Raw genomic sequence first — 27,270 nt, 5'->3', positions numbered from 1 at the left:
CTGTCACAGCTCAGGAAGGCAATGGTAGCTTAGGTCAAGACAGATGCAGGCAAAAGGGAGAACAAGGCAATTAGGGGCTGAGTCACAGACATCTTTTCGGTAATCTTGGTAATGAGCTTGGTAATGATTCTGGCTGTATTAGTGTCTAAGCCCTAGATATTATCTATGTCTTACAGCCTGGAGGAACTTGTATTGCTTGACTTGGTGACCGCTATGAATGTGACCTTACACTGCCACCATTTGCTGCAGATCAAGACAACAGTAAAATTCCATCCTTCCGCTATGAAACAAGATCACCACCTGAAAGCAAAAGAAATATGAAATCTAGCACCATAACCTAGGACCACATCTGGGTGCCAGAGCAAGGGTAACCCTGCCGGGTTACACATGGTTGGTGAATACCAACACGGTGTCTTCCCCCGGCTCCCGCATGGTTCCACAGCAGGGCCAGCTCACGGGGCACATCTCTACCCGGAGGGATTGGTGTGTGCTGTTCCAGAAGCGGAAGGCGAGAACGTGATGAGCTGCAGCCAAGCGCACAGTAACACGGGCTCTGGAGCGCGCCTGCGGGGCGCTCCGGTGGACGCCGCTGGTGGGGTTCGGCCTAACGGTGCCTCGTGAAAACCGTCAGAACGCGTTGCAGCGCTTCATCGCAAGCCTCGCGCGGCAGCGGTGCCGAACCCACCCGGAACCCCGCCGCCGCTCAGGCACGAGTACGAGCACGGGTGCGGGCGCGGGCACGGGCACGGGTACGGGTACAGCCCGCAGCCACACCACGTGTGGGCTCACGCCGCCGGGAGCAGCCAATAGGCGATGCCCGCGGCCACACTCACGCAGCGGCTCGAACCGCTGCCCCCGGAGGCAGCTCCGCCCCCCGCTGCGTTAGTCATCGGCCTCACAAGTATCGCGAGAGCAGACGGCTTCCCTCACTAGGCCACTTCCGCCCACTCCGCCAAACCTCGCGAGATCTCGCCTGCTTTACTCCGCTGAGGCATGGCGGGTATCGCGAGCGGAGGAGGAGGTGGCGTGGGTGGAATAGTCCTAGCATATCGCGAGACTAAGCCCGGCGCCCGAGGAGGTGGGGCTTCGAGAGCAGTCTCGCGAGAGCTGGGGCCGCCCCGCCCGGGCCCGCTCCCCCCGGCCCCCGCCGCTCGCCCCGCAGCGCTAATATGGTCGCCAGCGATGGACCCTGTCAGGCCAGGTCAGTGGGAGGGCGGCCGCCCTTCGCCGTGGCGCGGTCCTCGCTCCCGGGGGACACCGCTACCCGATCTGGCGCGACCCCCGCAGCCTGGGCTGCCGCCTCGCCCCCTCTGCATCAGCTGGCGGTGAAGCGGGGCCGGCCCGGCCTACCCCGAACACGGCTGCGGCGGCCCGAGGCGGTTCACATCCCCGGCGCGCCGTCCGCTCCCTTTCTTCTCTGCCCGCACGGCGCCGTTGTGTGGCGGCCCTTTGTGCGGGAGCGCTGTCGGGCCCATGGCGGGTTCCCCTTGCGCTGTTCCGGGCATCCGCTGCCCCCGCCGTTCCAGCCGCTTTGTTCTCGGCGGCGGGCCCGACTTGGGCTGCGCGGGGCGCCTGGCCGTGCCGGTGCGCCAGTCCCGCCGGGCCTCCCGTTATTCCCAGCGGCTGGTTTTGTCCTTCTTTCGGTTCCCGCCGCCGCGAACGCTGTGGCGAGCGAGGGGTGGCATCCCCGCAGTGCCGGCTAGTGGGGTGAGGTTTCACCGGTACCCGCTGAACCGGGGTCGTTGTGTGGATGACGCAGTTCGCTGTCAGCTGCTGGTGATGGAGAGTTGGCTTTGCAATGGAAGTGTAGCTGTAGTGCGTTAAGATCAAAGCAAACAAAGGGCAAGTGTTATGCTGCAGGCCCAGGGTTTGCTGGCTTTGCTCGGTGATGTCAGAGCCAGCACCATTTTCCCCACTGTTTGTAATCTATGGCTTATTTTCTTAAACTTTTACGGTATGAAGCTTTTTAGGCCTGAGGGAGTCTGTCATTGACACTGCCCCTTTAGCTTGCCAGCAACTGAATTAGAGCTTTCTTTTTGTGAACAGCTCCTCTTAAGAAGTAATTTATTCTCTCCACCTAGTAGCTGTTATGAGGTTTATTTTTGTCTCTCGTTAGCTTGTCATTAGCCTGATGCTTGCTGCCTGATGTTTCCTACTGTATTAAAACCTCTACCTCTTATCTCAGTTGGGTGAGGTGCATTTATCCTGTTTTGGAGATGGTAAACTAAGACAATAAAGGTTAAACGTATTCAGGCGTGTAACTGTGTTGATTACCTGCATGACCTGTGTGTACCTGGTATTACAGATACTTTTACATTTCATCTTAGTCACCAATCTGTATCATTAGGTGTTTCAATCCATTTAGAAACCTGTCCATGTTTCAGTTCCCTTACAGCCCTAGGGGCACGTTATTATTTGTGAAAATCCAGGATAAAAAGCTGTTGTTACGAGTTCTCTACTAGTGATCAACCCTTCAATTCTTTTATGGCTGTAACTTTCTTGTTTCCCCCCTCAGGAAGCCCTTACCAGGCCGTAATTGAAGCATTAGAAAACTGTCCACAGAAGTTCTACAATGTCTCAAAGCTTGGAGGCGCCAAGTATGGTAATGATACTTTCTGGTTGGTTGTAGTTGGGATGGTACGAGCAATAAACATGCACCACATCCTGCTGTGAAGTCGTAGGAGATGCTACCACCATTATGTGAATTGTTAATGGGTGTATCTGAAAGCTGCTCATTTTCTGGTCCTACTGCTTCAGGAAGTTGGTAGGGGGCAATATTTATAGCCTTTTCTTAGTAAGGGAGAACGTAGAGGTGCTGCTGGAGTTGTCAGCAATACACCAGAATTATTTGTCTTTTGGAAAAAATGAAGAGACTACTAAAAAACTAAATACATTTTTTGCCATCATTTTGTACTGCTTCTTGGTTTCACCTCACCAGCAATTGCAGATAATGGGTAACTGTGTGTTTCTTGAACGTAGCTTCTGCTGCAGTTGCTGCAGAAAAGATGAGGTTTTGTGGTGTTTATACAGTTGCTTCATCTCAGCGTGTCATTAATACGTAACAGCATGGAGCGCTATGTGCAAAAAAGACTTTGTGTCTGTGCATCTGGGTCCCTATTGAAAAATAGAGTATGTTCTTGTCTAATGGGGACGACTGTAGATTGAGACAGCTATAGATCAGTGTCAGCTGAAACAGCCTTACTCCTGCAGATAATTGGAACATGCTTTCATTATTCTCTCCCTTTGCCTTCATGTTAAACTCCTGAAGTACTTACTGAGGTACATATTAAAGCTACTTGGGACTTTTTTTCCAGTTTTGTAAGGTCTGAATTACTCTCCTGTGTTCACAGAGTTTGTGATATGTTTCCTAATTAAAAAATTGCACTTGAAACTCGTGTTTGACAGCAGTAAGTGCTTCTCCATTCTTTGAAGGGAAGAGAGAGGAGAACCTGTGCTGGAACTTCTGTGTGACAGCCATGTGTTCTTGCACAGTTCTACTACTTGCAAAAATGAAGGTAATCATTGCAATGATCATGCAAGTGGCTTTGCCCAGGAAGAAGCAGTAGTGTGGTGGTAACAGGACCAGTGTTCTACAGCAGCTTTTTGAACAGCCTTGTGACAGGAGTGGAAATGTATAGAGAAGATGGAGCTTTGTGCGAAGGCATGCCATACAGCTTGGAGCAGCAGCAGATATTCCTGAAGAGGTTTGGAGAAGAAGCTTAAGGAATCTAAATAGAATAGGCTGAGAGTGTCTTTGCCTTCCAATAGAAACTTATGTGCAGAAGTTGGAAGCCTCATATTACCTGCTATTAGCAAGATGTTGAATAAAACACAGATACTGTGTGGGACAGCAGTGATGGCAAATCCAGTATCTGGAATTGCTCATTGCATTTGTTGCTGAAATAATAATTTGGGGGTTTACCTCTTTGCCCTTTGCCTTGAGGCTTCTGACTATAATCTGACAATAAGAGCCTGTTTAAATTAATCAGATTCCAAATGTAAAAGGTAATTGATTTACTTGCCTGTTTACTAGGGAGCATCTGATTTTTCTAGTGTTGAAGAAAGTATTCAGTTATGGGGAAAATGGTAGCTAGAACAAACTCAGAATGATTTAGGGCAGAGAGGGCATCTGTAGAGCTAGTCCATCTGCTTACTGGGACTGGTGTGAACTTGAAGAGCCCTTCTTAACTGAGCTCTGCAAATCTGCATGGATGGAGTTTAACTCCCTTTCCTGATTCTGTGCTTAACCACTCTCTCTGTGAACTTCTTTTTGCTTATGTCCAGTCACAGTGTTCCTGCACCTTCTGACTTTAGTTTTGTCCTTTCACTTTGTGTTTCTGAGATGCCAGGTCAGGCCTCCCCTTCTCTGCAGTTCCTGTTGGGTTGTGGGTGACTACAGTTAGTGCACTACAGCTTTCTCTCTGGGTGAGCAAAGCCAGGTCTCCCAGCTGCTCCTCTGTCGGGTACTGCAGTCCTGGAAGACCCTTCACTGGATATGATCTGATTACTTGAGAGCTGCATCCAGAGAGGCCCAAAACTAGGCGCAACATTGCAGATGTGAGCTTCCTAGTGCCTAATGGAGAGAGGTAGTTGCTTCTCCATAGCTTCTGGCTGCTAAGCAGCCCTTTGAACACTTAGGTTTATCACTGTAAGGATGCACTGCATGTTATTTATAATCCAAGAAAAGGCAGAATAATTTTCTCCTGGTAACTTGGTTTTTAAATCAAGTGAGTGGTGGCATTAGAGCTCATTAGACATGGTTTTGATAACATTCTTACATTGTTTTGAGTGATTTGTCTAATGAGACAACAATAGGTAATACCTGAGAAAGAGACCCAAAGATAACAGGGTCAGTAAATCCTGTATTAACAGTTTGTGGTCAAAACTGTGGGTTAGATTGAGACCAACAAATCTTAACTTTCTTGCTAAAGCCTGAACTGAATTGTTTCAACCCTCTTACAACTAGTTTTTAATATTTCTCACTGTTTTCAAAGTCATTTGTCTGCTTGCACGGTGCTGTGGAAAATAATGGGATTTGGGGAGAAATTATGACTGATATTTTTTGCTGTTGTTTGCAGTGAGTAGTAACACTGATGCTTTTTTCTCCTCCCACTTCTTTGACTCTCGTTTCCAGTTCCCTAATTTTTTTTGTGCAGAAAGCTCTTTCTAGTTAATACCTTAATCCAGATCAGTAACAAAATCAAGTTGTATTTGGTTAAGTTATATTTTAAGAAATGAGTTTAATTTTAGGGCATGTGGCAGAATAGTTTCTGGTCTTAATATCACTGTTTATTTAAAAACATAATCTGTCATTGGATGCTTTTGGCTTTATCTCAAGTAACAAAAAGGTGAAATATAGAATTGAAAAAATATTTTTTAACAATCTAACTGTTTTTGCTTTCCCTCCCCCTCTGATCAGTAATTCCAGCTCTAGATTCCTTTCATCCCTCTCCTGCCAGCATAACATACCTTCTTAAATGTCACTGCCTTAACACAGTGTGGTCAAGCCATTGGTATCTTCCATTCCAATCCCATATGATAACTCAGTTTCTACAATGTATGTTCCATATTGTGCAATGAAGATCAAACCCCAAGGCAACTGGAAGAGCAGGCTCCTGGAGCTCTCATCCTTCCAGTCCCTAGCAAAGTGGAATCCTTTAGAACACTGGGATTGTAATTTTTAAAGAACTCCTGAAGCTGAAGGTGTTGCACTAACAGAGCTCCTTTGCCTTGCCGTAGATACTCTGCCTTATTCCATACGAGTGCTGTTTGAATCCAGTGTCCGTAACTGTGATGGCTTCTTAGTGAAAGAAACAGATGCTATGAACATCTTGGACTGGAAGACAAAACAGAATAATGTTGAAGTGCCCTTCTGTCCCGCCAGAGTTGTTCTTCAAGACTTTACGTAAGTGTGTGCTTGCTGGAACCACTGACACAATCCCTGCAGCCTCACTGGGTTGTACATACAATTCCTTGGCTTGAAAATAAATAGCACCGAAGCATCAGTAGAAACCTATGCACTGCCTCTGTTACCCGGTAGGCTCCTCATGCTAATGCCATGTGATGTAAGTGTAGGAGTTCCACAGAGTATCCTGGTTTCAGTGCAGGTTGCGAGGCTGAAGCTGTTGGCCTACAAGAAGCACTGTGTAGGATAAGAGCCAAAACACAAATCGAAGTGGTGACATTTTGGCTGCAGCCAGATGGGTGACAGTTCTCCAAAATAAATGAGATAACTGCAGATTAAATATTGCTTACTCCACAAGTGTATGTAATCCAATTGAATCCATGAATAATACATAGATTTAAAAAGAAGTCTCTTAGAATATTAAGTTTCTTAGTGATTTGGCTATGGCATAACTGAAAGGGCAGTCCTTCAGCAATTTGTAAATATTAAATTTAAGCTGGATTGCTGACTCCTCATATATTTATCAAGAAGTGAGATAATTTGAAAAAGGAACTGTGGTATTACTAAAAATTAGGTAACCTCTGCTTAGCAAAGTCAGGAACATTTATGTAGTACTGTGGTATATAAACATTGTCCTCAGTTTTCTATTTCAGGTACACTTTATTTGATAGGAGCAAGAGTATTTTGTCCAGTACTATGAGCTTCATAAATGGCTTTGTAAGGAAGGTGTTAAATGTACCACATGCTCATTGTTTGCATAGCAAGGTTCTATTGAAAAGGTAGTAAGTATCTAAAAATCAGTTCTGTGTTAAAGTGCCATCACACTTCAGAAGCATAGCAACATAAGAGAGGAGTGTAATCCTCTGAGGTGTTCCTGTACTCTTGTTGGGTATGTTATATTCAAACCTGCTGTTGGCTTTTTGTGAACAAGTACCAACTCTTAACTTCAATGTTTCAAGTTCCTTAGAATTTAGAGATTAGAATAGTAGGGGTTTATTATTGCCGTAGAACTTGAGTAGAGCTAGACTTCAAGTGGAAAAAAGGTGTTGTATTTTAGTGAGTTGATGTCCCGTGTTGTTATACTATTTGGTTTTTCCATCTCTTAAGTGGAATTCCAGCAATGGTGGATTTTGCTGCCATGAGGGAAGCTGTGAGAAATGCTGGAGGAGATCCTGCGAAAGTCAATCCTGCCTGCCCAACTGATCTCACTGTTGACCACTCTCTGCAGATTGATTTCAGCAAATGGTAACATACCTCTTTTTTTTTTTTTTTTTGGATGAGCTATGTGTGTTTGTGTGGTACTGAAGTACAGGGTCACTCTGGTCTTGGTACTCTCCCATCAAATCCTTTGTCCTGTGTGGATCCTTGATACTACACCTGATGGTGTCTGAAAGAGGGCTGGATAAAAATGGATGAGGTAACACTCCTGAAGGAGAGGAAGGTGAGGACTTGGGCTGAAGCTGTTTGACAACCCAAATTCTGGGCTAAAATAACTGGTTCGATCATGGTTTCCAGAAAATACGCCTGAAGAGAATGAGGCAGAGGGAGTTTGTCATTTTGCTTTACCCTGTTTTTACTGTTAATGTTAAATCCTTCTGCCTTGTGACTGGCTTGTCACAGCTCCAGAGAATGGCTTATAATCCTGTAGGACATACTGAAAGGCTGTCATTTCAGCCCATAGCTTAGGACTAATTTAACTTTTCTTATGGGCCTGCATTTTACCACAGATTAAAAAAGGCTGCAGATAGTTGCAGAGAGAGAAGTGTAATTGTAGGAGCCTGGAAAAGTATGGGGACTAGAAATGTGGCTTTCATTGTTCTGACAGGCAGTAATGTGATGAAAACAGCCCGGGGCTGCCTTTTGCTGGAAGCATGATACTGCAGAAGAGGAAAAACTTGAATTCTGCTCAGTGCTGAAGCAAACACTAAGTAGATAATGCAGCTCCCCTCCATCGTGGAGCCTTTCAGACTCGTGCAGAATTGTATAAAGTGCTCAAGCTCTTTGGGAATTCTAAAAGTGAAGTGAGAGCAAGCCTGTGGCCAAGTGGACATGGGTGTGCGAGTAGTTTGTTTCCAAACACAGAGGATTTCAGTTTGCTCAGTACTGGAAGAGTGAAGAGTAAGAAGCTGCAGCTCGTTGTGTTGCCTACATGTTGTCTTTGTTGCATGCTCTGTCCACCCTTGTGTCTGGAGGGACAGCTGATTTGATTGCAATTAGGCTTGCCTAAAATTCTCAGAAGGACCAAGTGCTGGCAAAAGGTCTCAACATGCTGCTTTGTAATGATAAATCCAGCCTCTGTAGTTTCCGTGTTAGAAGGCGTGCAGGATCTTGGCAGCTGCTGGCCTGTGATAAGAAACCCTTTGCTACAGGATGGTTTGTGTTGCTTTTATGTGGCTTCCATGTCCTGTTGATCAGGGGAGGCTGGCAGACTAGGGTAGGATTTAGACAAGGCCATGCAATATCCTTCAATTGGATAACTGAGTATCTTTTTCTTGATACTAAAGCAGAAGTTTTAATTCCGGATCCTTGAACTGGTGAATATTGAGAGGTAAAAAGGCATTAATGTTTCACAACAAGCTTTCTTTGCTCTCATGCAAAGACTGAATATTGTACAAAGAGGGGGTAGCATGTTATATGGACTTGAGTTGTTAAACCCTGACAACTTTCCTATCTTCTGACTAGAACAGTGTATCAAATTTATCTGAGCCTTTGGGAATTTGTGTAAAAAGCCTAATTAGATAATGAAGTTCCTTTTCTGTCCTTGAGAAAGCTTTGTTTGCTATCATTCCTCTGTGTATTTAACAGAGCATGTACAGCACTATCTTAAAAAGAAACATGTTCAGTAAGCCCACCACTTGGATGAGGCTCTGCCTACCTTAAAAGGTTAAAACCCTGCTTGTAAAGATCTCTGGTCTGCTGTGAAGGAGTTAATCTGGTGTTAATCTTTCAGACAATCCAGTTCTGTTCACTTACTTATTACCAGACTGTTACTTAACTGAGCTTATCCCATGTAGTTAACTTTGCAACAGTGTTGTTGTAAAATAACTTTGTGAGATCATATGTTGTGTTGGGAGGCTTTGCAAAAGACAAAAGAAAAGAAACAAAGAAGGAAAAGGAGGAAAATTCCTGAAGTCTGAACTGTTCTTGTGTTTGCTGTTGCAGTGCAATCCAGAACGCTCCGAACCCTGGAGGTGGTGATGCACAGAAGCCGGTGGCGAAGCTATCCCCGCTGAAGGTGCAGCCTCGGAAGGTGCCCTGCAGGGGTCAGGCCGGCTGCAGGGGGCCCTGTGGCTCTGGGGAGGCCGCTCGCAGCCCGGGGCAGTTTTCTGCACAGATTGAGAACACGCCGATCCTGTGTCCCTTCCACCTCCAGCCCGTGCCTGAGTACGAAACCTTCCTTGTAATTATTTGTACCCTTCTTGTGGTGGTAACCTCTGCCTGTGACAGTTCAGAGATGGGACTGGCTTCTAAACAGCCTCCTGTACTCTCTTCACGTGTGCCGTAGACAGGTTTCAGCATCTAGAAGCAGGTCTGATGTAGCAGTTTTGAGTTAGTCTACAATCATTATCTTTTGTATTTTGCAAGAAGGGCTTTGGTGCAGATGGCCAGCTCTGTGGCTCATGGCTGTGATTTGTAAATTGAATTTGGAGCCTTCCCTCGTTTCTTTGTAGGGACAACAAAGCATTGGGGCAATCCTCTGGCTCTTACAAAGTAAACATCAATGAATAAGCATTGATTTATTTTTAAAAGTAATTTTTAAATTGTTCTATGAGAACTTTTCGAAAGCCTCTGGCTGTTAAAAAAGACCTAAGAGCTAGAGCTAGCCTGTGCATCGTTGTCCAGCGTCTACAGTCCATCTGCCCTTGAGGTGAAATTCAATGAGTATCCTGCCTATATGTAATGCCCTAGGGAAACTTCATCTGTCTGCCTTCTTCAGGTTTCCAATATTATTAACAGGTCATTATATACAACTCCATCTATGACAACTACATGTCATCATCCTCCTCTTTCAGCTGCACCTCTTTTGTCTGCTGGCCTGCTCAGATCCCTATCTTCCAGCACTGGACAGGTGTTGCATTTAAAAACTGATCAGATCTGTATCCCACAGTGATAGGATGCTGATTGTCTTGGTGGTTTTATAGATATGTAAATACTCCTGCTCAGTACAGGTGTGGGAACGCAGTATTAGAATCTCTTCAGCAATATTGATGATTCTGGCAGCAGAGCAGCAGTGGTATTAATTAAGCTGCAGTGTGATTGATGACTGTCCCTCAGGGCTTTGCAAAGCAGGATAGCCACTAACCTTCTGTCACTGCAGAGAGGGAAGGGACATGATGTAAAATACACCTCTAAAAAATTGAGGACTTCCTTCCTAGTACAAAGCAAGTGTATTTCCTTCCTTGTCCACCCTCTTCAAGCAGAGGTTATTCATCTTAAATTGTGGATTGCTCCTTTATAATGAGTATCAGTATTGTAGTAAATAACACTAAGAAAAGACAGTTAATTTTATGAGACTGTATTGATGAGTACTTGTGAAGAAAAAACTGACGTGGAGGCCAAAAATATGTGAATGGAGGATAGGTATAATTGCCCTGATGCTCTGCTCGGGTGCTAAAGGGCCAGTACTGAACACAGAGTGTGTTTTTACATGAACTAGTGACCATCTTGGTTCTTTACTGTATTGAACTTTGAATTTACAACCTCTAAGACTTCTGATCAAGGGGAAAAAAGAAAAGCTTCTGTGCATTGAAATGTGTGCTTGGTAGAGATCTCTTAAAATGAGTATTTTTGAGATCAAATATTTTAAGCAGACTATACCCAGAGTAAACATGTTCCCAGGGACAGCACAAATGAAATCAGTTATTATTCACTGTTTAGAGAAAGCTTGCTGCAAGGAAGGAATTATCTTTGTTCTAATAAATGACTTCAAATTGTGCTGCAGGCTTATGTAAGTCTTTTATCAAACAAGCAAAACCAACACCTTGTTTGTCTGTAATTTGAAATAAATTATGACAGTGCTTGTAAATTTGATATCTTCCTAGGCCTGAGACAGTATTGAAAAATCAAGAGATGGAATTTGGCAGAAACAGAGAGAGGCTTCAGTTTTTTAAGGTATGTCTGTACCTGTGGGCTTTGTATTGTGTTGTGGTTGTCTGAAGAGCTTGCTTCATTTGTCTGCCAGTGTTCACATTTAGATGATAAATGTGGTAATTTGGAAATGTCAGATGCTGAAATCTGAATTTAGTAAGGGAACAGAAGATTGGCTAATAACATGGCTTGTGACTTTGAACGTAAAAACCATTATGGAGCAGCAGCTCTAAAGCAAGGTGTCTCTTAAAGGAGAGATAATCTTTCATAATTCTAACTTGAAAAAGTTTTGCACCGATTTGGCTCTTGGCAGTGTTAATGAATTGGACAAAGTAGGTATTTATGAAGCATTAGTCTTAATGCTTTTTCATGAGCTCCGTGCCTTAGGTCCACATCTGTACTTCTGTTACAAATCTTACTGGGGTTGGAGATGTTGAGCAGAGGCCATGTTGAGACATTGCTGCTCTCTGAGGGGGCAGCAGTGCCGGTAAACTTACTTTTGGTGCAGATCTTGTATGGTGAACATTGGCTTCTTTGTTGCTAGCCAGGGGTCTGCAACATGAGCATTTGATCCTCATCTACTGATTTCACATGGTTGAGTTGTCCAGTGAAACGACCTTTTCATATGGGTAGACTGGGAGGTTTCTTCTCCGTTATTAAAGAGGGAAACTGCCATGCTGAATCTTGTTCTGAGTTTCCATGTTAGCTTTTTTAAATCGAGCTCCTGAGTTCAAGACACTTTCCTGGTTTGCATCTTCAGTCTCATCCAGGAATGTAAAACCTAAACTAAATCCTGCAATAAATACAAGTGCTTATGTTCTGTTGAAATACTGGTCTTAGCTGGGCTGGCTATCAGTTGTGTGAACTGGATGGTGAGAGATTTATGCAGCCCAGCTTTTGAAAGGTAGGTATGAATTATTGATTCAGTCTTCAGCAGAAAAAGAATGCTTGCTTTAGTTGATTAAGAATGTTCCAAGTCCCAGGGGATCATGTACTTCTGTTTGACAAATGAGCAAAAGGCACGTGCTTAAATAGCAAGTACTGCATTCTTGTGTATTAGTCTTGTCTTTTTAGTTATGTTCTAAGAACTGAATATACCTTTGGAATAATGGAATTCCTTTCCTCTTTTTTTTTTTTTTTTTTTTTTTTTTTCCCCTCTAATTTGGGAAAACTACAGTGGAGTTCCAAGGTTTTCAAGAATGTTTCCATAATCCCGCCTGAGACTGGAATGGCTCACCAAGTTAACTTGGAATATTTGTCCAGAGTTGTTTTTGAAGTTAAAGATTTCCTATATCCCGATAGCGTGGTTGGCACAGATTCTCATACAACCATGGTAAATGGCTTGGGTATCTTGGGCTGGGGTAAGTATGCGAAGAGTAACTTGCTAGCCCTTTGAAGTGTCATAACGCATTACTGAGACGGTGTTCTTCCTACTGGATGTCTGTATCTGAAGCGTAACAAACTCTGTCTTGAATTGTTGTTCAGAATGCTTATTGTCTAAAAGGAATCCCAGCTAATATTTTTTCCATTAAAAACTGCTCTTTGTCAATTTAAAGAGAAAATAGTGAAAACCCAATTGATAAGTAAGTGCTGTTAGTACATGCAGTAAAAATTCTGTATGGTGTCCCTTGGAAAGTTACTTTTAGATACAAAGTATTCTCTGGTTGAGTGTGAAGTCTGACTTCAGCAGTAGTCTTGCTTTGTTTTATTTTTAATGTATAAACATTGACTAGAACTTGTGCATTTCTTGCTATAGCCTGGTTGCACTTGACTCATAAGAGAGAAGCAGCAGTGTTTATTGTCGCAAGCCTTTAGGATTAATAGCAAGATCTTTATTAGAGTTCTAGGACCTCAACATATTTAGTGTCAGGCTGCTTTTCGATAGTTAAGTAACGAATGTTCCACTTTCAGGTGTTGGGGGCATTGAAACAGAAGCAGTGATGCTGGGAATGCCGCTTACTCTCACTTTACCTGAGGTTGTTGGGTGTGAACTGACAGACACAGCCAGCCCGCTTGCTACATCCATAGATATTGTTGTGAGCATTACAAAGGTAAGAGTTTGATGCCTTTTCAAACAAAGCAAAGCTTGGTGCCAATTCTTCTAGTGGTGTCTGAGAACTGAATTAAATGCTGGGGGTATTTTTTAGTATGTCTTTAATTATGGCAGTGCAGACAGATACAAACAATCTCCAACCATTTTTATTTACTAGTCCTCCAGAGTAGTGTGTTTAGGGGTTGGGTTTTTTCCCTCCTTCTATAAGGGTTTATTTACAGGCCCTCTTTCACTAAAAGAATATATTAAGAAAAAAAGCACATGTGCAGGGTTGGGGCAGGGAAGAGAAGCCTTGTTTTCCTTTTTTCTCCTGCTGACAGCATGTGGGCTTCTTCCCTAGCTTAAAAACTTTCCCTGGATATGCTTTTCATTCCAAAATATTCCTGCAAGGCACAAGTCCTGTTTGTGACTCTGAGCTGGTACAACTCCAGAACCTGTTTTGTGAAGATGAGGTTTTGCCAGGGTAGTGCAGGCTGTTGCTGTTGTGGTAGGTGAAGAGCATCAAAGCACTGAAGAGCTGTGAATGCTTTGAAAACTCCCTTCTCCTTGCTGGCATGATGCCTGAGGAAGAGTGTATCTGCTCTCCACTAGGAAATCTGCAGAACTTGTTTGCAGATGGAGGTGTGGGGTAGATGTTTAGAACCCCGTATGTTAAACGGGCTTGGGTTTTGTTGCAGATGTGAGCCTTAAAGTTCACCATTTAGTTTTAAATGTTCATGACTAGCTAATTGCAAATTGTTGCAACAAACATTGCTTGCACTGTACCTCTTCTCGTAACAAATATCGTTATCTCCTCTCTTAAACAGCATCTTAAGCAAGCTGATGTTGCTGGAAAATTTGTGGAGTTTTTTGGGAGTGGAGTTTCCCAGCTCTCTGTAGCAGACCGAACCACAATAGCAAATATGTGTCCTGAATATGGTGCTATTCTGAGCTTTTTCCCTGTTGATAATGTGACACTGAAGCACTTAAAGCATACAGGTAAGGTGACCTTAAAGCAGTGATTCATTGTCTCCATGTTTCAGATATGTGGCAATGCATTTTTTTGCTTGAAACATCATAGTTCCTAAACAGGGATTTTTCTGCAGAGTTCTGACATGGATTTGGTGCCTGAAAACATGCTGTACAGTAAGAGGCTGTTTCATGGGATGTACTTGGCTTAACTCTTACCCAGTGGAATCTCAGGCATCTGAGTAATACCTACCACAAATCTTGTGCCATACAGATTTACTACTGGCTAGGTCTGTGGCACACTTAGCCGGTGGTGTTTGAGTCCGAGTTATGTACCTGCTTTATCAGTGCAGGTGTTTCCTAATGTGGATGATTTTGTCTGTGTATCCCATGTATTGAGGTGGGGCTGTAGTTTTTGTATGTACAGCACTGGCCTGGGCATAGCTGGCTACACTTGAGGTTTGTGGCTGGTTCATTTGTCCAACGCCCAGTTTACTAACATCATGTCATTTTTCAACATCCAAAGTCTTCGTTCTGAAAAGCATATATAAGCTTTTAAAAGAAAAGAAAATTCTCGTTACAATATATGCTATATATAGGAAGAAAATTGTCATTTATATTTTGGGAAGTGTATAGAATATGAGTGTTCTCACTATGAAATGAATCCCTTAACCACCTGAGAGTCCCTACAAGATCACAATCTAAAATGGTTATGAGAGCTAAGTGGAAAAAAACCTCAATCACAACATATTGCTACTTTTTTCCACTTTCTTTTTCTTTCTCTCTTTCAAGAGGATTATTTCACTGACCTGTCAAGCTAAACTGGAAGGGTGTTAATTCATTACCAAGCTACTGCAAAGAGAGAAAGCTGCAGGGTAACAGATGTCAAAAAGAACTCGTTCACATTAGTGAGCTTTTCTGAAACTGAAATCTGTCACTTGGAAATAGGAGTTACACATTTTTAATTGCACAGCAAACACATTTTGTCTGCTCAGGGCAGCACAAATGCATCCTTTTCTAATGCTAACCACTCATAGTGCCTATTGCTAACTAAGCACATGACCTGTATTCAACAAGTAAATCTTAATGGGGAAAAGCTTTATGAACATCAGGGGCAAATCTGTAAACTTAGAGCTACAACTGCTGGAGTTGGAGCAGCACGTTTTGGTCCCTGATATAAGATGGAAAGTTAAGCTAATTGTGCATAATTCTTGACTAGCTCCTGGGGGTTGCCAGTGGGTGTGGAAGTGGTGTCTTTGGAAAACAGTACTTGGGATGATATGTTTGAAGTCTGAATTTCTGAGAATTGTTTGGTTGGTTTATTTATAGTTTGTAATGTGACTTTTCTCATGTTTGAAATAACCTTCTCAAGGTTTTGACAAGGCCAAGCTTGAGGTCATGGAAGCGTATCTTAAAGCTGTGAAGTTATTTAGAAGTGATGAGAGTTCTTCCAGAGAACCTGAGTATTCCCAGGTATGCTTGAAATGACTTGGTTTTGTATGTGGTTCTTTTAAGTAAGTACTGCTGCCTTAGCAAATTTGTCTGCTCCTGTAATTTTTATTGCTTTAATAAAACTGCATTTATAAGTCACAATTTTGAGGAGCAAAGTATGTTGCAGGGTGTAGAGCTGGTGGGAGAAAGAAGGGAAGCACAATACAGGTCATGGCAACTAACAGGTACAGAACTCCTGTCACTGCTGAGTGATGAGGTAGCTCTTACAAGTGGTAGAGAAGTTAGGGGTAGTATTAAAACATTTTGGGAAAGTAGGGTAGCCCTTTAGAGTGGGTGGGCTTGAAAAGGGGAGCCCAGAGTTTTCATGTCTCAACACCCAAATTCAAAGTAAAAGAGGTCCTAGATATGTCTCATTCACTGTGCTGTTGAGCTAGAATTGATGCATGTTTTCGCTTTGTTTCTTGTATTTTTTAGGTAGTGCAAATAAGTTTAAGTTCTATAATTCCATATGTCAGTGGCCCCAAAAGATCCCAAGATAGAGTGGCTGTTAATAACATGAAAAGTGACTTCCAATCCTGCTTAAATGAAAAGGTTTGTACAACTGACATATTCTTCAAAAGGTACTTCGTATGACCTACGTGAATGATATTTGTTACTTATTCCTTGTATACCAGCTGAGCTGTCCTGATGAGTAGATAGACAGCATATCCAATAATATTCTTTAGCTTGACAAGTGTCCTGAGGATAGTAGCTGGTAAATCATAGGTGTGTTTGTCAGGAACATGAACTTAGAAAAATCCTTAATTTCGCTATTTATATTGCTAAGGAGGATAAACCTTTAAGTGATAAATCATAGAATGGTTTGGGTTGGAAATGACCTTAAGATCATCCAGTTCCAACCCCTCTGCCATAGGGTTAATAGCAAAAATAGCATAAGCTCGGGAAACATTTACTCATTTCTAGAGTTTTTTAAATGGCTTTATTTTACTTTTATTCCAAAACAATTACCATAAGAAAAGAGAAGTCGTCATATCTTAAAGGTGATGCCTAAAGATTGCCACGATCTGTAGCTAGTTGGTGTTCTGGGTTCTTAACTTAGCGAATGATTTTTCCTCTCAACTTGACTTCCCTGAGGAAATATATTTACTGTGAAGGTGATATTTTTGGTTAGGGATATGCATATGTAGCCAAGAATGAAGCTAATACAGGAAAGCCTCTTCATTTTTAGTGTTTATCATGAACTTGAAGACTGGCAGCAGTATTAGAAGCATACACTGTTAGACACTGTAAAAATACTTTCTGTTGGTTTGAGCAATTCTGGCTTGTAAGGAGATGTATAACACAGAATGGTCAGTTGTGCTAGGGAGAGAAGTGGTAACAGATCACAGATCATGGTGTGGTTGAAGTGGAAAGGGACCTTTGGAGGATATCTGTGTGCTGAAGAGCTGAGGGTATGCAATGTTACTGGCCTAGTTTACTTTTAGTTATCATCCTCTCCCAGTAAAAATCTTAGGTATTCCTCTAATTCAGAAACAAGTGTTGTGTAGTAGACATGTACTTGTCAGGGATTGTTCTTTCCTGATTAGCAAGGAATGTGTGGGATCAGCCATGCTTTGACTGGCGTTTGTTTGCAATTGTTGCAAAGTTAAAGCAGTTATGAATTAAGAAGGATAAGACCACTGTCTGTATGGAGAGAGGCATGAACTGAGGATGGCTTTTAAAATCTCTTCAGGTATTTCCTAGTGGGACAGCTGAGTGTTACCTTAAAGTGAGGGTTCACTTAATCTCACTGTAATATCATACTTCCTGTGCTATAGTAACTGCTAATGTGTGTGTTTTTTCATCTAGTCTGGTGTTAAAGGCTTTCAGATTGCAGTTGAGAAACAGAATGACATTGTACCTGTTCAGTATGAAGGAAATGAATACAAGCTATCTCATGGCTGCATTGTCATTGCTGCAGTAATCAGCTGTACAAACAATTGTAATCCATCTGTCATGCTTGCTGCAGGTACGTTTGATTAGCGACTGCCTGGATCCTAATGGTGCCTCTCTGATTACACAGCCTTTACCTTTTATTGTGCAGGTTCTTGTAATGACTTGACCTAAAGGTTTGACACTAAACTTTTAGCTTTAAGCTTGTTGTATATTCTGGAGGTTATGTAATGAAAGTTACTTTTCAATAATAGAATCTCAGAATTTATGACGTAAACCAGTGTTAATGATAGTAATGACAAAATATTTATGTTGGGTAGTATTTCAGCAGGTCACCAGTGTCAGGGCTGTCTTCAGATGGATGAATAATTGATGCAGGAGTTGCTGAGCAGTTGGTCTGTGCTGTAGTTGCAAGTTAAGGAGTATGTGCCATACCTCTGCAAGCTGTCCCAGAACAGCTACTCCTGTGTCAGACCCTGCTTGCTTATTTTGAGGCCCTCTGGGCCAAGGGAAGCTTTCCTTTGAGGCTGTGTGGCCTGTATCAGAAGAATAATAAATGGATTTAACACTGCCAACTAGAACACGGGAAAGAGATGTTCTTCTTACAGAGAAGAAAATGGGCTTTGACATCATAGGAATGGGAACAAAAACCTGAATCATTGTTACGAATTAAACTTTATTCAGGCAAGTAGTTGCTTGAGTAATAAACTGAAGGTTTACTAATCCTCTGGGGGTGTATGCTTAATTTAAGCTAGCATCATAAAGATGTTCTTTTAAGGGATATACTAATATAAGTTGCTTTTTTTCTGTAGGACTTCTGGCCAAAAAAGCTGTTGAAGCTGGCCTAGTGGTTAAGCCCTACATAAGAACAAGTTTATCACCAGGCAGTGGAATGGTTACACATTACCTCAGTTCGAGTGGAGTATTGCCATACCTCAGTAAGCTTGGGTAAGTTGTGACTCCCACTTCATTTGTCACTTCAGGACAATAGCACACACGGGGCTTATACAGGCTGATAAATGATGGTTATTCATTTGGGTGGCTAATTCTGAACTTACTAGGTTGTCATTTTAACTACTTGCAGGCTTAAAGTTGTATTTTATTGCCACCTTACAATTGACTTGTAGATCTCTACCTCCTCTGAGCTCTGTTTTTTCAGTAGTGGTCTACTTAATTGTAATTGTCTTGCAGGAGAGGATCCACTTGTTGATGTATGTTAAAAGTGGAACCTGGATGTAAATTTATTGGGACAATCTGTATTAATCTTTTCTTTAAACGGCTGCTGTTGTGGGTTGCTTGGCCTGGTTTTGGTTGCTTTGTAGCAGTAACTAGAGTATGTGCATAATTCTGTAATGGTGCCTGGCTGTGTTCTGTGAGGAGTGTTACTGCCTTTGCTTTGCTATTACTTACGGAACAACATCTTGAGATGTTTTGACTTGATTGATTGCAAAAATATTGCCTTGTACCCTCCTGCTTGCATCAGTGAGATGTGGTGTCTGCTGCTCACGTCCTAAAAGGTCTTAATTGTCAGAGAAAAAAAATCCTAATGATGGCTAATGAAAGAAAAACTGCTTTGCTAACAAACTGCTTGTAATCATTTAATATGTTACTTGCTTGTTCTTTTTCAACATAGGTTTGAGGTTGTTGGTTATGGGTGTTCGACCTGTGTTGGAAACACTGCCCCCTTACCAGAAGCCATCAGGAATGCAATCAAGCAGGTAAAGCTCTAAGGCTTGATGAGTACAGAAATGCAGTTCTCACTGAGAGCAAAATATACTTTATTGTTGCTTTGGACTTTGCATGACATTTTAGCACATCTGCATGTCAGAGACCATGATAATTCATGGCTGTGTAAAATAAATGTGATAGTGTTTGTAGCATACAGATGTAAATTATAAGATAAATGCATAGGATTAATTTTATGGAGGAAGCGATATGTAGATTTTGTTCTGTAAATGGGTTTTAAAGATCTATGTGCGTGAGTGATTTTAACCAGCAGTGTCTGAACAGCTGCAGCATCCTTCTGCTGTGAAGAAGGAAAAAAGAATACAAGAAATAAAAGGCAGGGGAGGAGTTCAGTGAAGTGACTGGAGAATACATCCGAGGGTCAAGAGTGAAAAGGAAGGGAAAGAGGAGGGGTGGTGGGAGAGCAAAATGCATTTCAATTGAAGTGTTAGAATAAATAGTGGAATGGTAAAAGCACATCCGACTTAGTCAACAAAAAATAACATAAGCTGTTGAAGTACTGCAAAGTCCTATAGAAAAACAACCAGGGTTCTGCCTTTCAGGGGGATATAATTGCCTGCGGGGTGTTGTCTGGAACAAAGAACTTTGAAGGACGTCTCTGTGACTGTGTCCGTGCCAACTACCTTGCTTCTCCACCGCTAGTAGTTGCTTATGCTATTGCAGGCACAGTCAGAATAGACTTTGAAACTGAGCCTTTGGGTAAGTATTTCCTTACGTCTTCTATTTCTGCATCTAATGCATGTGTAGAAGATGTTTCTGCATCTAATGCATATGCAGAAGAGGTTCCTTCACGTGCATTTTGGCACGAAGAGAAAGCACAGTTGTGTTTGGTGTTGCTCATAGCTAAAGCAAAGCATCCACTTAACTGATGAAATTCTTCACATATCTGGTACCATCTCTGAATACCTGAATATAGACATATTTGTATTCTAATAGAAATATGAAGTCTAATATTCTACACAATTACTGCTCTGTTAAATCTTCCACAGGCACTGGCTTCAATGGTGAAAACATTTACTTACGAGATATTTGGCCCACCCGAAAAGAACTTCATACTGTGGAGGAGGAGTGTGTGATATCAGCCATGTTTAAGGAGTTGAAAGAGAAAATGGAGGCAAGAATGGTCTTTTGTTTTACATAACTTAGATTGTATTTCATGTAGCTTTGTAGTATCTTCCAGCTGAATCAGATTGGTTTGTCAGTTTTTTCCCTTACTGTAAAGGAGGACTTAACTGAGATGGGTACTTGTATTAAATACTGATTCTCAAATAACGTCCACTGAGGTTAACTTGTAGTATAGGGTAGAAAGAAACCCACCAGCAAGTCTTTGGTTTCAGAATGTAAAAATTATAAACCAATTTCTCTGTTCTTTTTGGTTACTTTTTTGTAGAAAGGAAACAAACGATGGAACCTACTGGAAGCACCTGAGTCAACTCTATTTCCGTGGGATTTAAAATCTACTTACATCAGGTGTCCTTCCTTTTTTGATAAACTTGTAAGTACATTGGACCTATCCGCCAGATGATGTGCATTACACTTAAGTATCAGAGTAGTTATTCCAGTAAAGCTTCACTCTTAGAGTGACTAATTTGGTTATTGTTAAAATTTCTCAGTCTTTAAATACTGCTTGGATCTCTGGAACAAGTGGAGCCTGTACATCAGTGCCTTCATATATTGCAGATATGGCTTATGCATATAAAGATCTTGTAAGAAAAATGTTTCTTACATTTCTTACATTATGGTTGTCTGTCCTTTCCCTCCTTCCCTGGCCCCTCTCTTTTCAGGCCAAAGAACCAGTTTCACCACAGCCGGTTGAAAATGCCCATGTCTTGCTCTATCTGGGAGATTCGGTAACCACAGATCACATATCCCCTGCTGGAAGCATTGCAAGGAGTAGTGCTGCTGCAAAGTATCTGACCAACAAAGGGTAAGGACTTCTCATATTAACAGTCTAATGATACCAGAGCACTGCTTCCCATCCCGAATAATTGATCAGCACCGTTACCTGACTGCATAAAGTGGAGATTATACATGGAAAAGCAAAACGGTAACTGTTGCTGGTGTCTGTAAGTATTAAAAAGAGTGAAGCCAGGTTTTCTAAATGAACGTGACTGGTGCTGTAACTCACCTCTGCATCAGTGAGCATCCTGCAGCAGAAATTCCACTGAAATTCCCAAAGACACAGAGCACAACACGATGCTGAGCCACTGCTGAATGGTTTGGAAATTAGATTGTTGCGTTATATTGCAAAGGTGTAATTATTGCAGTATCAGTGAAGCATGACAAAATAATAGCCTGTGGTGTGGACTCCTCCGTAACTAGTGCATTCAGTCTGAATGATTAGTATTATGAGAAACAGAGGAAGACTTAATGGGACTGTAATCCCAGGATAGTCATTTGATTTTGGAGTAAAGCTCTCATTTTGGTCCAACGCTTGTTAATAAATATGCTGGTAGAGCTAAGAGGATTAATAAACAGGCTTGTTTCTTAGAACAGTCTCCCCATAATTCTCATGTAGTTTGTGTCATCTTGCTTGTAGCACTCCATAAAAATATCATAAATTAATATAAAATTGCAATTTTCTTCATGGATAATGTAGCAATGTTTACACATTTGGTTTATGATTTCTTATAATTGCATTTGTTGGTCAAATAGTTCTTTACATCTTGCACTGAAAACTTTGAGATGCTGCAATAATTATTATAAAAATCACAATATCATTGTAAACCAGATCACCTTCAATTGATTCCCTTTTAAATGTTCTTATTCTAGACTCACACCTCGTGAATTCAACTCTTACGGAGCTCGAAGAGGTAATGATGCTGTGATGACAAGAGGTACCTTTGCAAATATTAAGCTTCTGAATAAGTTCATAGGAAAGCCAGCTCCCAAAACAGTTCACTTCCCATCAGGACAAACGGTAAAGATGTGTTTGTTTACAGAGTGACTCTGAACGTGTGCAGCAGGTTTACAGCTCACTCACACCGTTTCACTTGCTTACTCCACAGCTAGACGTGTTTGAAGCAGCGGAGCTCTACCAGAAAGAAGGCATCCCTGTAATTATTCTAGCAGGAAAGAAGTATGGACTGGGTAGCTCAAGAGACTGGGCTGCAAAAGGGCCTTTTTTACTGGTACTGCTGGTTTGTTTGGCTTTGGGGAGTGTCTTTGTGTTACTTGGAAATACCTAAAACCACATTGCTTAGTTTTGGGCATAAATGTGTTCAGAAACTGTCCTCAGTCTTGAAAATAAGATCACATTTTATTTTTAAGACTTCTCAATAATGTCTTTGCTGGAACCCTCATAGAAGAGAATCACTAAATCTGAATTTCCTAATTAACTTCCTGTCCAGACTTGGAGATAAACTATTTCTTTATCCAGTGTTGACCTGTCCTTGGTCTCCATGGGGTACTACATATCCAGCTATTGGAGACTGATTTCCACTAGTACTCGGAATATTCATGTGGAATAATGGAAGCAACTACATTTTGCTTGGGACCCCCCCACCTGCTAACCACAGCATGGTCACTGTCTGTTGTAGAGCTCCATCTCATGCTCTGTGGGCCTGATGTGGTTCATTTGCTTTCATATAGTTGTACAGCTGAAAAGTGTTACCAACTTACTTATGCACAGGACTCCTACAAAGCACTGCTTTACTGTTCAGTTTGAATTGCAAGATGTTGGATATAATGTGTATTTGAAGCTTACTTCTGCATTTTGCTGACTACTGTACTGAAATACAAAATCACTTGGCTTTTTTGCAGGGTGTTAAAGCTGTCCTGGCTGAAAGCTATGAGAAGGTTCATAAAAGCCAGTTGATTGGGATTGGTATAGCTCCACTTCAGTTTCTTCCTGGGGAAAATCCAAGTACTTTGGGTCTCACTGGCAGAGAGCGATTTTCTATATTGTTCCCTCCAGAGCTGTCGCCTGGAATGACTTTGGATATTAAGGTATCTTTGCAGTATTTCTTTTATTTCTCTTTTGAATGTACTGACAATTGAAAGCACAGAAAGAAGTTAGTCCTGATGATGGAAAGCAGGATAAAAACCCAAAACTTAATTGTCTTTGTAAGCAAGCTTGTAGTAGTTTGCTGTGGTTATTGAAGTTTCCAAAAGTATTGCAATGTGAAATGATTGATTGTTCTTTGGAACCTTGTTTACCAAACCCTGTTAAGGTAGAATTGAGTAGTGTGTCTCATTCATGCCCTTTTCAAGACGTGGGTGTGACTATTTGAGAGAGGCTTCAGCTTTCCATTCTGTGTAAGAAGACCTGTAGTAACACATAATATGCCCATAGTAACGTGCATTGTACCATCTTAGGGAAATGGCTTTCTCTTTGTCAACAGCAGGTACGTAGGATGCTCCAGCTGGGTCTGCGCTATGGAGTAAAGTGGGCCTTCATTCTGTTCGCAGCAGTGTCTTGGCTCTGCAGTGGCAGATAGGCAGGGTGAATTTGCTTGTGTTCATCAAAGTGCGGGGTTAGGATGTGAACTGAAAAATGAGCCAAAGGAAGTGAAAGCAAAACTCTTAATTGGTCTCTCTTTTTTTGCTTTTCTTTTGAAGACAAGCACTGGAAAAGTATTCAGCGTGGTTGCCTTGTTTGAAAACGACCTGGAGATAACTTTATACAAGTATGGTGGAAGTCTAAACTTTGTGGCTCGGAGATTCTTGTAGTAGACTGACTGACTGATATGGGTACCTTGCATAACTGGTAATGCTGAAAATGCCTTGTGTGAACCCAGGAACCTGTACTGTGGAACTGCAAACAGTCCTAGTGTGCTCAAAGTTACTTCGTCCATGGATGTAAAAGATTGTGAATCATTGTTACTGCAACAAGATCCTTCCTGATTTTAAATAATATTCTAATGGTGCTATTAAACATTGCTAAAATCAACATGTGTGTTGTGGCAGAGAGCTGTAAGTATGGAGGGGATGTTTTATCAGACCATTTTGTAAATAAACGATGCAAAATCTGAACCTGATCGTGCCGAAGGTTATTATGTCAGGAGACTTTGTGCAGTTGTTTCCGCTCAGTTCTTGCACCTGTAACTCTGTGTACTGCTGTGTGTTGGTTGTAGGGTAGCGGATGGTATGAAATGATAAAGGCCACACATCACTTTAGTGTCATTATTATTTATTTTTGCATCCAGAGCTTAAAACAGACCCTCAGTTTTGAACTTGCTGTATAGTTTATGAGCGTGCTAAAAAGCAGTGCACATGAGGCCTATGGTATCCTGTATTGCAGATCAGGACTTCCTTACCTTTAGTATGGGATTACATTTCATCTGAACCCAGATGTAAAACTGGTCATGCTATGAAATATTGTGTGCCTAGAAGTACAGCAAACATCTCTGCATTCAAAAACATGCTCACGGTTACTTTGCTCACACCAGTTAAGTGTAGCACCCCAGCCTTTGGGAAGCTGCATTGAATTTTGTCCGATTGAAGCTTGTCCCATCTCCTTAAAGGGATGCAGTTTGTCCTTTGTGATACCAGTTGTTACTGTGCTGTCTTCAGTATCATTAGACAAAGTACCTCCCCTTAGTATTTTCACTTTTAAAAATGTTTAAAAACATTAGGACTGTTTAAATTCTTGTGCTTTAAGTACGACCCATGTCTAATAAGTTATAGTTGAGGTAGCCATTCTGCTTCATCATCTGCTGTTAGTTTACAGCTCTTCCAAACAAGCGTCAAGTTCCCCTACTGAAATCCCAGACCACTGAACAAACCTGGCTCTTGTGCCATTGCATCTTCCATAAATACAATGATCAGCACACTGATGGTAAAAGCCCTTTTCCATATTGACTCCTGACAGAAGATGCACAGTTCTTCACAAGTGCTTGTTTTACCACTTATCTAAGCACTGACAGCTTCTAATCTGCCCAAGTGAGTCTTCCCTGTTTCTGTGTTCCTGTATCTTGAAAAGCTTCATGCCACCATTTAGGGTTTACGTAGAGATTAATTTCTTTTGAAGGACAAAGCTGCAGTAACTTGATTAGAAAGTGTCAAGGTTTTGCTTTAAGATCTGTTGCTCATGATAAACGTGGTCTTAAATATCAGAACTTCCAAGAGAACTGTATTAGCTTTACTACCTCTGCTTCCAGTTTATAACCAGACACGAAGGTAGTAGATGCACCATTCAAATCTTTAAATAGTGTGTTTCTGACATTCCTTTAAAAAAACCTGACCCTGACATAATTATATGGTCACAAGCCATTGTTTTGTGGCAGTTCAAATGACGAATTACTTTGACTTCACTGGCATAACTGTGATATGCCTTTTTTACTTTATTGGACAAAGTTCCCTGAAGTTTGAAGTTCTGTATAGTCTGTTTCTGTATTTCACTAGTTTTGCTGTGGTTTTCTTTTAGTCCAGATAAAAACATTCCAGTGACTCCTACCACTGATATGGATGATGACTCAATGCACTTTTGAATACAATGTTCAAATGGATGCTGAGTGAGTTTCTGTTGTGTTGTACACATGCTAATTTTATCCAGAGTTATTGAGCAGATCTTCTTGCACAACAGTGTCTAACACTATTCTTTTCCCCAGCTCAAAGGTATGATTCAGTTCAACAAAATGTGTGTTTGTCATTGGGGAGCAGATAGGAATTTATTGCTGGCACAAAATGATGCTTCGTGCAGATGATTAATAAAACCATGACAAGCCATTGAAAACTCGTGTGGTGGCTGATGCTGGAATGGAACACAGCCCCTGCCTTCTCTAGTGCACTGACATGCTCTTGCTTCAGGAGGAGGCAGTGATGCAGCCCTGTGGAGGTAAAGCAGTATTGTGGGGTTTAGTGCAATTTCATGAGATGTCACTATCCATAAAGCTAGTCATCGCTTAAAAAAACACAATGGGGTTCATAACCATAGCAGCTATTTTAATTCTGCTGCACTCCTCTGTCTTAAAATCAGTGAAGGACCCTGTTGGAGCTGTGCTTTGGCACAGTTGCTGTTCAACCTCAGGCTCCTGCTGTGGTTGCTGCAGGGGGTCCAGCCCTACGTATGCCCAAGTGAGTGGCACCTTTGCCAGGCATGCACGCTGCCTCCCACCTGTCAGACCTGCACACCTGAAGCGTGGTGAGTGCTGTGAGGAGCAGCCCCTTGCAGGTGCCCATCTCCCACATAAAGGTAATGCTTGTGGTGTGCCTGTTCCCTCTCCTGTGAACGTTGTCCATCAGCCCTGTGGCCAAGGGGAGATGTTTAACTTTGGACACACTACTAGGACCTGTGAGCTTTAGCTGGGCAGGAGCAATGCCTGCTTTCAGGCAGTGGCAGGGTATGGTACAGTCAGAGCAGTGCTGTGATCACACACAAAAACCCCAGTGTTAGATAAGACCTCTATGGTATCTGGCAGCATAGGAGGAAATGTACCTTTTTGAGGATATGACTAGTGTGTTGGATGTGTTTAACCTTGGCTTCTCTCCATTTTGATTTGGGGAAGAATCTGTTCCCGCTTTTCTAAATGTCTTCTCTCCTTGCGCCCCTCTCCCTCCATCCCCCTCCCAAACTATGAAGCTTTGGGAGAGTGTTGATGTTTATACATTTTGCATCTAAGTATAAGGACATGAAACTATATATATTAATCATATTTAAGTAACTGCAAATCAGTGTCTGCTGTTTAAAGCCAACAGAACAGTGCTTTAAGTTCAGTAAGTATTGTACAGATATATCTTAAGTTCAATTGATGACAATTGTGCATAAAATGTTACTGATGCTGTAAATTATTTTTAATAAAGAAAATTGTATCACACTTCTTGTATGTTTTCATCTCGTTTGATTTCATGGTATGAAATACGCTTAAAATGGTGTGAAGGGGTGGGTAAGGAAAAGAGTATAATTGTATTTTCTCCTTGAGAAGTGTCTTATGGGCTTCCAAAGCGTGTTTAGTTGCTGTAGGAAGATGTTTCCTAGGTTGGCTGAGCCCCAGGTACCAGTCTATTATAACTATATCAGGTGCTTTTTTTTATTAACCTGTTTGTTCTTCAGGAAAATGTCTACTTTAATCTAGACTCGAGATGAGATCCTGTATTAAAGCCAGCTGCTGACCAGGATTATGGTTACGGCACATAGAGCTCACCGCTATGACAAGACCTCCACAAGTGATCTGGGCACGCCTCGGAAGACTCCCTTTTAGCATGT

General features: G+C 41.9%; 1 protein-coding gene across 2 annotated transcripts; it reads left to right on the top strand.

The window, feature by feature from the left end:
• The first annotated feature begins 964 nt into the window (after window positions 1-964).
• Window positions 965-24,098, top strand: IREB2 (iron responsive element binding protein 2). Of its 2 annotated transcripts, XM_080626033.1 has the most exons (22): window positions 965-1,201; window positions 2,516-2,602; window positions 5,740-5,905; window positions 7,013-7,150; window positions 9,068-9,289; window positions 10,948-11,017; window positions 12,171-12,354; window positions 12,905-13,044; window positions 13,853-14,024; window positions 15,367-15,467; window positions 15,921-16,037; window positions 17,295-17,454; window positions 18,191-18,326; window positions 19,012-19,096; window positions 19,667-19,823; window positions 20,114-20,238; window positions 20,515-20,619; window positions 20,909-21,051; window positions 21,897-22,044; window positions 22,133-22,255; window positions 22,887-23,072; window positions 23,685-24,098. In XM_080626033.1, exons 1-22 carry the CDS (start codon window positions 994-996, stop codon window positions 23,793-23,795), a joined length of 3,084 nt encoding a protein of 1,027 aa, XP_080482159.1. In that variant the 5' UTR covers window positions 965-993; the 3' UTR covers window positions 23,796-24,098. The 2 variants fall into 2 exon arrangements, with proteins under 2 accessions (XP_080482159.1, XP_080482160.1); XM_080626034.1 differs by lacking the exons at window positions 965-1,201; window positions 2,516-2,602; window positions 5,740-5,905; window positions 7,013-7,150 and adding an exon at window positions 8,325-8,453.
• Window positions 24,099-27,270: the final 3,172 nt, after the last annotated feature.

This window comes from Psittacula echo (assembly GCF_963264785.1).
Source record: "Psittacula echo genome assembly, chromosome: 10".
Lineage (NCBI taxonomy): Eukaryota > Metazoa > Chordata > Aves > Psittaciformes > Psittacidae > Psittacula > Psittacula echo.
This window is presented reverse-complemented; position numbering and strand designations above follow the sequence as displayed.